The 11,673-nt window shown below is 44.1% G+C and overlaps 1 protein-coding gene across 1 annotated transcript; it reads left to right on the forward strand.

The window, feature by feature from the left end:
• Positions 1–4,845: 4,845 nt before the first annotated feature.
• Positions 4,846–10,198, forward strand: NOTO (notochord homeobox). The gene is made up of 4 exons (XM_036225054.1): positions 4,846–5,240; positions 7,544–7,593; positions 7,688–7,902; positions 9,881–10,198. The coding sequence occupies exons 1-4, from the start codon at positions 4,846–4,848 to the stop codon at positions 10,037–10,039; spliced, it is 819 nt and encodes a 272-aa protein (XP_036080947.1). The 3' UTR covers positions 10,040–10,198.
• The last annotated feature ends 1,475 nt before the right edge of the window (positions 10,199–11,673 follow it).

Below are 11,673 nucleotides of genomic sequence, written 5' to 3' on the forward strand. Positions count from 1 at the left end.
TTGTGATCTTAGAGGAAAAGCTTTCAGTTTTTCACTGAGTAGGATGTTCACTGTGGGTTTGTCATATATGACTTTTGTTTAAAGTACTTGCTTATAATCCTTTTTATTTTTGTAGAATTTATAGTAATATTACCACTTTCATTTCTGATTTCAGTAGTTTTGAGTTTTCTTTCTTTTTTCTTAGTGTATCTAGCTAAAGGCTTTTCAATTTTATTGATCTTTTCAGAGGAACAACCTTTGGTTTGATTGATTTTTCTCTATTGTTTTTCTATACTCTTATTTCATTTATCTCTGCTTTAATCTTTATTTTCCCTTTCTTCTGCTAGTTTTAGGTTTAGTTTGTTCTTTTTTTTTTTTTTCCTAGTTCCTTAAATTGTAAAGTTAGGTTGTTTATTTAAGATTTTTTTTTTTGAAAGAAAACTTTCAAAGTTATAGCTAAAAATTTCCTTCTTAGCACTGCTTTCACTGCGTTCCTTAAATTTGATAAGTTGTGTTTTTGTTTGCACTCATCTCTAAGTATTTTCTGTTTTCCCTTGTGATTTCTTCTTTAATCTACTTGTTTAAAAGTGTGATGTTTAATTTTCACAATTTTGTGAATTTTCCAGTTTTCCTTTTGTTACTGATTGGTAATTTCATCCTGTTGTGGTTAGAGAAGATCCTTGGTATAATATCTATTTTTTTAAATCTATTGAGATTTATTTTGTGTTCTAACATATAATGTATCTTGGAAAATGTCCCATGCTCACTTCAGAAGGATGTGTATTCTGTTGTTGTTAGGTAGAATGTTCTGTGTGTGTCTGTTAGACCTCATTGGTTTATTGTGTTGTCTAAGCCCCTTATTTCCGTACTTATCCTCTGTCTGGTTGTTCTATCCAATATTATAAGTGTGGTATTAAATCTCCACCTATTACTTGAATTGTCAATTTCTCCCTTCAATTCTGTCAGTTTTTGCTTCATACATTTTGATAGTCTGTAATTAGGTTTATAATTGTTATATTTCTTGCTGTATTAAAACTTTTAATATATGATGTTTTTTGTCTCTTGAAACCTTTTTTTATTCAAAATTTATTTTGTAGCTGTCTCTTTGGCACAATGGATAGTGCATTGGACTTCTAAAATACATTTTGTCTGATATTAGTATAGCTACTCCTGCTCTTTTGGTTACTGTTTTCATGAAATATCTTTTTCCATCTTTTCACTTTCAACTTGTTTTTGTTTTTGGACCTCAGATGATTCTCTTGTAGGTAGAATATAGTTGAATCATGTGTTTTTATCCATTTTTCAATCTCAACTTTTGATTGGAGAGTTTATCCATTTACATTCAAAGTTATTACTGATAAGGAGGGACTTACCTCTGTCATTGTGCTAGTTGTTTCTTATGTGCCATAAAGCTTTTGACCTCCATTTTTTGCATTACTGTCTTCTTTTCTGTTTAGTTGATTTTTTATAGTGAAATATTTAAATTTATCATTTCCTTTTGTGTATTCTATAGCTGTTTTCTTCGTGGTACAAAAAATTAGGATTCCATTTAAGATCCTAAAGTTATAACACTTAAAAATTTATACCAACTTAACTTTAATAACATACAAAAACTCTGCTCCTTTATAGCTCTCTCTCCACCTCTTTTGGTTGTCAATGTCACAAACTTATATCTTTATACACTGGTGCCCCAAAACATAAAATAATAATTCTTTCAAATGTGTTAGCTCCTTAAATTATATAGAAAACAAGATTTAGAGTTACAAACCAAAGTTACAGTAATATTAGCTTTTACACTGATTTTTTTTTCTGTTGCAATGTATTAGTCTCTTAAATAATGTACAAAATGAAGAACACAGTTAAAATGATGGATACAATTAATTTTAAATTTTCGTGTGTTTGAATCAATCAATATTTTCCTTTATAGCTCCAGCTTTTGACTCATCCTTTAAGTCTTTTCCACAAAACCTACTCAAAGATCAATTCTACACCTAAATGTAAAAGTTTAAATAACAAAGAATCAAAATAATAACAGAAAAATATCTTCATGACTTTGGGTAGGCAAAAGTTTTTTTCAAGGATACAAAAGCAGATCATTAAACTTTGTTAAAATTGGTAATTTTGTTTATAAAAAATTAAAAGAATTAAAAGGCAGACCACAGGGGAGGAGAAGTATTTGCTTCTGTTTACCTATATTGCAACAAAGAACTTGATTCTGAAATATCCATATCAATCTATACATAAATATCCTTATAAATTAATAAGTAAAAGATAGTAACCAAACACACAAAAAAATAAGCAAACCACTTGAATTGGCACTTCATTCAAAAAGAAGATATCCAAGTGGCTGATAAGCTTATGAAAAGATGCCGAACTTGAACAGTCTTCAGGGAAATAAATACAAATTAAATCCACATTTTGCTAATAGTCACATAGCTAGGGGATTTGAACCTAGGCAGACTATTAACCTCTCTTGCTCTATTTACTTATATGTAAATTAGGGTTATTTATGTCCATCCTCAGGAACTTACAGTCTGAGGAAGAATAAGTAAAGGAACAGAAAACAGATAAAACACAGTGAATTAATATGTACTGAAAATCAGAAATACAGTGAATTATTATGTACTGAAAATCCAGAACACACTGGCCATATATTTTCCCTAAAAATCAGCAAAAGTAGACTTAAAATGTTCATAAGTCTTCCATCACATCAGTTTTGTATCATTCTTTGTCAACTTCCCCTTATTGCAGGGTACATGCTGCTGCCAGATTAAAGCAGTGAGAATGTCAATGCATAAAGGACACAGACCAGGTGCTTTATCTTAGCTCTATAAATCTGACCTCATCCTATCTTTCACTGCACCCTATTAAGAATCTTAGTCCACCTCATCTACCATTGCAAATACTCCTTTTCCTCCCCATAATAGCTACCACTTAGGTAAAGACACAAACTCGTTGAATTATCATACCAATCCTATCGGGTAAGTATTTTCTTACCTAAGAGATCATTCCCATTTTATATATATATATAAAAAATGAGGTTTAAATTGAATAAACCACTTATCCAAAGTCACTGAAATGTTCCGTGACAAAGCTGAGATGTGAAGCCAGATTTGTCCAACTCACAAATCCACATTTTCTGTCACTGTGCTCCACTCTCCCTGAACAGCATGAACTGTTTGCCATCTTTGTGGGCCCAAAAAGGTGGGCCCCCATGCCCTTCTTCACAAGGCATGCTGTTGGTGCCTTGACACTGCTGTCTGCTGGGTCCTAGGGGCTGCAGGGCCCCCACTCCTCAAAAAGAAACATGTTGAGAAGTGGAGCGGCATGTGTAGGATTTGAGAGTTATGAGTGTGGGGTTTGGGGAAGGGTCTCTAGGACTTTTATCCAATCCCGCAACTCCCACAGGATCTGAACCTCAGGTAAACCAGAGCCCCTCTTACAAGTTCACACCCCCACCCATGCCTCTTACTCAGGGCTGTCCTTGGTGTTCCCTCATCTCTGACTCAACAGCCCCTGGCTGGACCACTGTAAGCCTAGACCTTGGACCAGTTGAGCCACTCACCCATCATTTCACCCACAGTCTCAGTTCCAGGCTGCCTGTGGGGGCTGCTCAGAAGGCTCTGCTGAGTATTCCCTGAAGTGTAAAGAGGGGTGGGGCAGGCAGCTGCCCACCCAGCAAGTTTTCTCTGGCTCCTACTTGGCAGTGCAAAAGGGGCATGTTTGTGTCTCAAACAGTTGGTGTCTACTGGTAATGCCATGGAACCACCCTGTACCTGATCGGGCAATTTCAATGTTAGGAATTGATTTGAGGAGGCAGAATGCAATAATGGGAGCCTGGGAGTCAAGAATTTCTTTGAACGCCACCATCACGGCATAGTGCTCTCTATGCACAGGCCAATTCCAAAGGCCTTACATGCATTACTCATGTAATTCGCACCCCAGCTCCATGAAGTAGCTATTATCACCATTTTACAGGTGAGAAAATACAAACAGGAACTTGTAACTTAACCAAGAACAACAGCTAGTAAGTACTGATTATCCATCTGTAAAACAGAATGCCTGCCCAACACCAGCATAAAGCACGGAGTCTTCTAAGCCGTCAGCTCCCATTCATTAGCAATAAATGAGTATTTCTTAATCGGGAACCGTTACAGTTTTTCCCCTGCAACTTTTTTGGATATAGGAAACATTTTTCCAGTGGAGCCTAGGTAATGTAGGTGCAGAAGGTTCCTGGAAAGATCTAAAAGAAGTTGGTAAACTCAGCGGTGCCGGCAGACAGGGAAAGTATGTGGCTGGGGGAAAGAGTAGGAAATTTACTTTTCACTGTGCTTATAAACAGGATATTTAAATCAAATGAAAAACAATTAAAGGTGTGCGCAGTCACAGGTGAATCTGGCTGAGGCACCTGCTTCAAAGACAGCCCAGGAATAAGTGGAGACCTGATGGCGCCCAGTGGCCAGGTGGCTTGCCAACGGTCACCTGGGAGCCACAGTGAGTCCAGGTCCTTCCCCTGGCCACGCTAGAGTGGGCATTTTTAAATGAAGAAGAACAGGGGTGGGGTGGGGAGAACCGCCCTTGGCGCTGTGCGCACCTTGACTTCCCCAGGACCGAAGCGCCAACTTGGAGGTCTGGAGTTCATAGGCTTTGGAAGGTCTGGGACTCCACCGCGCGCGCGAGGCCCCGCCTGGGCTGCAGGAAGAAAAGGCTGGCTCGCCCCGCCCTGTCCCGCCCTGCCAAATTTAAGAGCCCTCGCAAACAGTAGGGCCCGGTCCTGGCTTCCTTGTGCAAGTCTGTCTCCCTTTTACAGAGTGTCATCTCTCGCCTCTCGCGCTCCTCTCCCTGCGCGAGATCCAGGGCCACGCCATGCCCAGCCCGGTGGACCCTCGGGTCCAGCCCTCACGCTCAGGCAGCTCTCCCGAGCCCCGGTCCCCCTCGCCCCAGCGCCACTCTGCCCGCCCTGGCACGCCTCGTACTCCCCGACGCCTCGAGTCCTCCTTCTCCATCCAGGCCATCCTGGCGAAGCCCGACCCCCCGGCGCCCGCCGCCTCCCCGCTGTCGGCCTCCGCCTGTGCCGCCTCGGGCCTCTGGACCGCTCCCTCGCTGTCTCCCGCCCCAGTTCTGCCCTGGGCGTGCCCCGCGCCGTGGCTGCCAGCCTCCCTGAGCGTGGGGCTCTGTCAGCGGTGCCTCCAGCCTTCAGCGCTGGGGCTGCGCATGGCTCACCTCTGCAGCCTCCAGGGCCTCGGCGTCCCAGGTACGAGGTGCCCGAACTCTCGGGTCCAAGGAAGCGGGTGGGGTGGCTGAAGAGTGGAGGCTACAACAGTGGGCACAGGGTAGAGACGTGCCTGAGTTCGAGAAACACACGGTTGAAACTGAAGCCCCAGAGAAAGACTGGCTGAGACCAGCCCGGGTGCCAGGCTCCCCCCAAAGGCTGCTGAAGTGGGAGAGGGTGTGTGTGTGAGGACGGGTGCAGAGCGGGAGGTGCTGGTGGGCCTGAGCGGGGCTCAGAAGACTACCAAGGCCAGCCCTGGGGCTGTAGCGGACCGAGCCCTACTCGCTGGCAAAGAGCCCTTTGCTCCCTCCCACATCCCCTCTGGATAACGCTTGGTGGCGCAGACTCTTCCTCAAAGTAGCTCTCATCTGGAACCCATGGCCCTGTCCTTAGCTGGGAGAAGCAGACGCTAGGGGTGGTGCGATCAGCTGGGAGCTGTTAGGAGCTGGCAAACCCCTAGCCCGTAATACCAGCTCCGTCGCTCACGTCTATGTGAGCTTGTGCTCCACACTGAACCTCTCTGAGCCTGCCTTCTTATAGTACTCTTAAAATAGTAATTTAAGGCTCTGGAGTGCAGGCACTTAAATCTCAATGAGAATTTAACTGTTGAAGTACTTTCTCCTCTAGCATTAACATCCACCTACAAGGGCTTTTGCCGTTTTGGGCTCTCTGGTTCTTTCTCCCCCATGTGCCCATAAAGAAAACAAGAGCAAAGTTAATGCAAGCCTTATCAACCCACACCAAGATTGTTGTAACACCATCTTACTTGGTTCCTACTCCCTAAGCTTCCCCCATCCTGTGTTTCCTCAACTCCTTCAGCTGGGCATTCCTCCCACCCATGGTGAGGAGAAGCCCTGGGCTCCCAACCTCATTCAAATCAATGCCACTGCATCTGGGAGCCACACCTATCACCCCAAGCCACGTTCTTCTAAAGTCCTCACACACCTGAGGTCTGAATTGCAGTTAACTACTTTATATTAAAGTTGTCTCATTTTCAAGTTAGTTTTTGAATAGGCATTATATTCACACAGTTCAAATGTCAAAATGTTTACTAAGAGACATGGAGAAGAGTTTCCTCTACAACTAGGTGACTGACCTTTAGTCATCTAGTTCCCCCCACCCCACAAGCAGCCAATGACACATGTTTCTTTATTCTTCTAGAAGTATTTTATGCATATTTAACACCTGGATACACATGCATACATTCCCCCCCATACTAGATACACTGCTGTGAATATTACTCTTTTTACTTGATTCTTTTTACTTCTTACTTGAGATTTTTCCATATCGATCTATACAAAACTTCTTTACACTGCAGAGTGGTCTACTGGAAGGATGTATGGTAATTTATTTAATCAGGCCCCATTGATTGTTTCTCATCTCTTGCTATTATGCTTATGCTTATGGTAAGCTGGTGGGCCCCGTGGTTGGGGTTCTGGGCAGCCATGGTCCTGGCCTCATTGCCTTTACTGGGGCAGTCTGATTGCCAGCGCTGGAGCTTCCCCAAGGCTTGTGGGAGGTGAGGGGTCTTAGTGCTGCACTTGCTGTTCCTCTGTCTGGAACAACCCCTCCCTAACAGCATAATGGCTCACTTTCTCATTCTTTTCAAGTTATGACTCAGGTATGTCCCTGGTGGACAAATCTTCATCTCATTGGCCCACACCTCAGTGAACTGAATAGCACTTTTGTCTGCATTAGAAAAAGGAACTCCTTCCTTCAGGCAGACATAGTATCTTGTCAGGGGGCAAGAATTGCCTATGGAGAGTGGGCAGAATTTTAGATTCCACTAACCCTCTCAGCTGGGTACCCATATGCAGGGCACAAACTACATAGTGGCCCTGTTCAAATATCACCTCAGTGAGGTGGCTACCCTTTCTAAAGATGCAAAAGATTCCCCGCACACGCACACATTCACCCTGTCCTTCCCTGCTTTATTCTTCTTACTAGCACTAATCACTTTCTAACATACTCAATGTTTTCTTTATATTTTCTACTGTTATACAGGGATTTTCTATTTTTCTCTGGAATCATGTCTGCCACATAGTAGACATTAAAAAAAGGGTCTGTTAATGAATGAAAACGGTAAACCCTTGGGGTCCCTTTTCTACCCATCCTGTGGAGTTTCCTGAGGTAGCCAAGGAAAGGAGTGGAGGGCAAGGAGAGATGGAGGTCAGGTAAGCTCTCTTAGAGCCAGAAGTTAAGCCACTGAGTTGGAGAATAGTGGAGGCAGAAGGGGTCTCACAACATTGTTCCTTCTGTCTCACTTGGTTTTTTTCTGTGGTTTTTGCACAGTCTCCTCCCACTCTGCCTCTTGCTGTTACCCAGCCAAGGCCAAAGGCAAGGTAGGGCAGTGGAGCTGTGAGCATGTTCTCTCTCCTCCAAGATGGGTGGGTAGGTGGGTGCTAGTTAATTTCTTCTCTGCTGGTTGCTTTTTAGGCTTGGAGCTGGCTCACTACCCAGGCCTTTGGGGTCCTTCAGATTGGGTCCCAGCAGAGGAACTTGAGGACACTGAGAGACCCCAAAAGAGAGTTCGAACTATGTTTAACTTGGAGCAGCTAGAAGAGTTGGAGAAAGTGTTTGCAAAACAGCATAATCTGGTAGGGAAGAACAGAGCCCAGCTGGCAGCCCGGCTCAAACTTACGGAGAACCAGGTATGAACAGGGGCTCCTGTACAACCCAGGCTACACCTGGGGACAGATACTCCTCTCTCAAAAGCCCTGGGTGGTGGTTTGGAGGAAGACATGGGGCCCCCTTCCTTTGTGCCAGGCCACTCCATTTGAAATTACATTATGAGAACAATGTATGACATTAATCTAGAAATTTATATTTTCATACTAAATAAGGCACTGACAATAAAATTAAGAAGGTATTCAAGGTACTAAATATTAAAAATAATAGGATGTGGTTCCATAGTGTAGCAGTTAGCATGTATGCTTTACACACAGAAGGTCCTGGGTTCACGCCCCAGTGGAGCCACAGTCCATGGTCTATGGCCATGTCACCTTGAACAAGCCTGATGTCTGATCTTGGGAGTTAAGCAGGGTCAGGCCTGGTTAGTACTTATATGTGAGATCACCTAAGAAGACCAGGTGCTGTAGGCATAAATAATAATAAATAATTTTTAAAAATAATAATAAACATTCCCTTGACCCTCATATTCCCTTCCAGCTACTGCTCCATTTCTCTGCCTTTTTCACAGATGAACTCAACTGGCTATGTTCACTGTCTCCATGTCCTCACTTCACATCTACTCCCTAACTCATTCTGCTGTAAATTCTTTCCCTAATATTCCTTCGAAATTTCTCATCAAGGTCTCTAATGACCTCCACATTGCCAAAGTCCACAGATGCTTGTCTTTCTTATCTTACTCCACCATTCTGTGTAGTCGACTGCTCCTTTTCTTATAGAAACACACTCTTCTCTTGGTTTTCCTCTCAGTTTTCTGCCTACGTCTTATCTTTGCCTTTGTAGGCTATTTTTCTTTTTGTGACTTTAAATTTTTCTCCCAGCCAATCTTATCTATTCCAATGGTTTTAAATACCATCTATAAGCCAATGACCCCTCAATTTGTATCCACCCCCTTTTCTGACTTGTACATCTACCTTCTTGAGGTCTCCACTTACATGTCTTATGGGTAGGCATTTCAAACTTAAAAAGTCTAAACCTCAATTCTTGACTTTTCCTCCCCACATCTTTTCTTCTCCCCACATATGACCCCATCATCCACCCGGTTTCTCAAAACACCTAGTCGTCCTAGATTTCCCCTTCTCTCTCACTTCCAATCCATCAGTTAAGCCTTATCGCCATTCTTTCCAAAATACAGCTGAAATTGCTTCATTTCTCTCCATTGTTCCCACCCCATACCAGCCCCAGCTCTTGTTGGATCACTGTAAGAGCCTCCCAGCTATCTCCCTGCATCTGCCTTCACCCATTTTCACACAGCAGCCAGATGTGCCATTCACCTGAATTATAAGTAGGACTATGCCACATTCCACCTAAAAGCCTTGAAGTTGACACTCCTTACCCACGATCCTCATGTCCCTGGGCGATCTGGCCCCCACTGACCTCTTCCACTTTCCCTTCCTTTGCTTTCTCCTCTCACTTTCAGGTGTGCCAGCGATGCTTTGTTCCCTTCTGTCCACAAACCCTTGCTTCTACCTTAGAGCTTTCCTACAGGTTGTTCCCTGCTCTGGCCTGTTCTTCTCTGTCCCCATCAAGCTGGCCTCTCAATCTTTGAGCCTTGGCTTAAGTGCTGGTTCTTCAGGGAGAGTCAAACCCCTGTTTGTATCCCCATTTGTGTTTATATATGTCTGTTTCTATGTTTGTTATTAGTCTCTCTCCACTAGACTGAGCTCCATGAGGGCAGGGACCATACCTCTGTTGCTCACTGCTGTCTTATCATCACTTAGGGTAGTGCTGAGTACATAATAGGAGCTCAGTAAATACTTGTTGGATGAATGGATGAATGAATGATAACTGGAATTATAGGGAAGGATGTTTTGGAGGCAATGCTTCCCTTAGAAGGAAGAGCAAATTTTGGCCAGAGTGAAGTGGGTACTGTGGGAATGGGGGAAGCAGTGGGAACTGCTGGTCATATTCCAATCTCTGCCCCACTGCCTCCAATTACAGGTGAGGGTCTGGTTCCAAAACCGCAGGGTCAAGTATCAGAAGCAGCAAAGGCTGAAACCACCAGCCACATCTGCCATGGCTGTTTCCATGGATGAGCCCTCCAGCAGCTCTGACACCAACATCCAGAGAGAAGACACTGAGTCAGGAGTGGACAACTGAGGACTGGAACAAAGGCTCATCCCAGGCTATCTGGGCTAGCTCTTCCTTGGGGCACCCGCTGGACCTCCCTGCCCCACATCTTAACACTGAGCCTCGTCAGGGTCAAAGGGCACCAGAAGAATCTCAACTGTTAAGAACTTTTCTGTATTGATTCCCATGCGCTGCAATAATATAATGGTCAGAGGCACAGACTTTGGCCTTCAGCTATGTACTTGACCACATTAGTGAACTTCTGAGCCTTTTTCTTCACCTGTATAATGAGCATGTTGATAACTTAGACCTCCCAGGGTTAAGATGATGTCTGCAAAGCACTTACAGTGTGCCAGGCTCAGTGCTAAGTGTGTAGCTTATCAGGCTTATAAGGTTTCCTTCACCTGAGGGAGTGGTGTCAGTATCAGCCCTGGCTTCTCCAGGAACTGATTTTTTCCTGGTCTGGCTATGGAGGAAAGGGAGCCTCCCAAATCAATGTCTGGGCATAGAAGACTTCCTCATGAGAGATGGCAGTGTTGACAGCAAAGAGGAAGGAAAGGTAGACCATTTAGCTCACTACTCAGGAGTTCAGGCCCAGCTACCTCCTTACAGCAGACATGCTATCCTGACCACCATCTCTTTCCCTCTAGCTTTGACACTGCCACCACCCCCTCCCCCCCATTTTATATTGAGAAATTTGACTCTGCCTTTGCCAAGGCTGGCGTTTAATCATAAACTCTGCTGTATTTTTACAGGACACTTATTATTTCCCCCTTCAGAGCCCGGACTCATGGCTCCCTTTCCTTCCCAGGAATCTGCTTGGTTTATCTCTAAGCTGCCTAGCTAATAGCCTTTCCCAGTCAAGATGGCCACCAGCATTTCCAGAGCTGATTTCTCTAGCGATCCACATTCCTGGGTGGGCCTCTGGTGAAAGTATTTCTTTAGAATCTAGAATAGTTTCTGGGTGCTGAGGTGGAAGGAAGTCGACTCTGCCACCTGGTGGTGAGAGAATTTCTGAGCGAGGAAAGGCAGAGAGCAGAGACCACCTTGGAAAACCACCTGCCCCAAAGCAGTTTACCATCCTATCCTGGACAACAGGCTGCAGGCCTGAGGGAGGCCAGGGTCCAATTCCAAGAATTCTTTGTCCCTATCTTCAGGGAAATCATTCCTAATGCTGGATCCAAAGTCAACTCTTTAATCAAAGGAACCTGCTGAATTTCATCTGCCTCTTCCAGGAACAACTGGCTCATTTTTTTTTTTTTTTTTTTAATCAACAGTCAGTTACTAATTCAGCAGTTACTGGGCTCTACCCAATCTCCAAATGTCACATGAAACCATTGCAGAAGCAGACAGAGGTCCCTTTTCAAGGGCACAGAATCAACTGGAGGACAAGGAAACAAGACATGGTAGTCAGCTCTGCCTGTGAAGACAGATGTTATAAGTCAGTGATTTGAAGCTTTTTGGGTTCCCAAATGAGAGTACAGCCCTCCTCCTGTTGTCAGGACAGTGTGCATAAGCACACTCACTTCTACATACAATTTCAGACCTGAAATCCACTCTGGACCCCTATCTGCCTCCTCACCCCCAGCAGGCTACAAAGTCCCTAAGCCTCTGTAGAGTCTGAGATAGCCACAAGTCCAGCTTGATGATTCGTAGGACTGTCT

Source organism: Rousettus aegyptiacus, unplaced genomic scaffold, assembly GCF_014176215.1.
Source record: "Rousettus aegyptiacus isolate mRouAeg1 unplaced genomic scaffold, mRouAeg1.p scaffold_m13_p_7, whole genome shotgun sequence".
In the NCBI taxonomy this organism is placed as follows: Eukaryota; Metazoa; Chordata; class Mammalia; order Chiroptera; family Pteropodidae; genus Rousettus; species Rousettus aegyptiacus.

Coding starts and splice junctions, on each gene's coding strand:
- NOTO (XM_036225054.1), top strand. CDS start 4,846: ATGCCCAGCCCGGTGGACCCTCGGGTCCAGCCCTCACGCTCAGGCAGC. Junction 5,241..7,543: donor CTCGGCGTCCCAGGTACGAG/GTGCCCGAACTC, acceptor GTTTTTGCACAG/TCTCCTCCCACTCTGCCTCT. Junction 7,594..7,687: donor CAGCCAAGGCCAAAGGCAAG/GTAGGGCAGTGG, acceptor GTTGCTTTTTAG/GCTTGGAGCTGGCTCACTAC.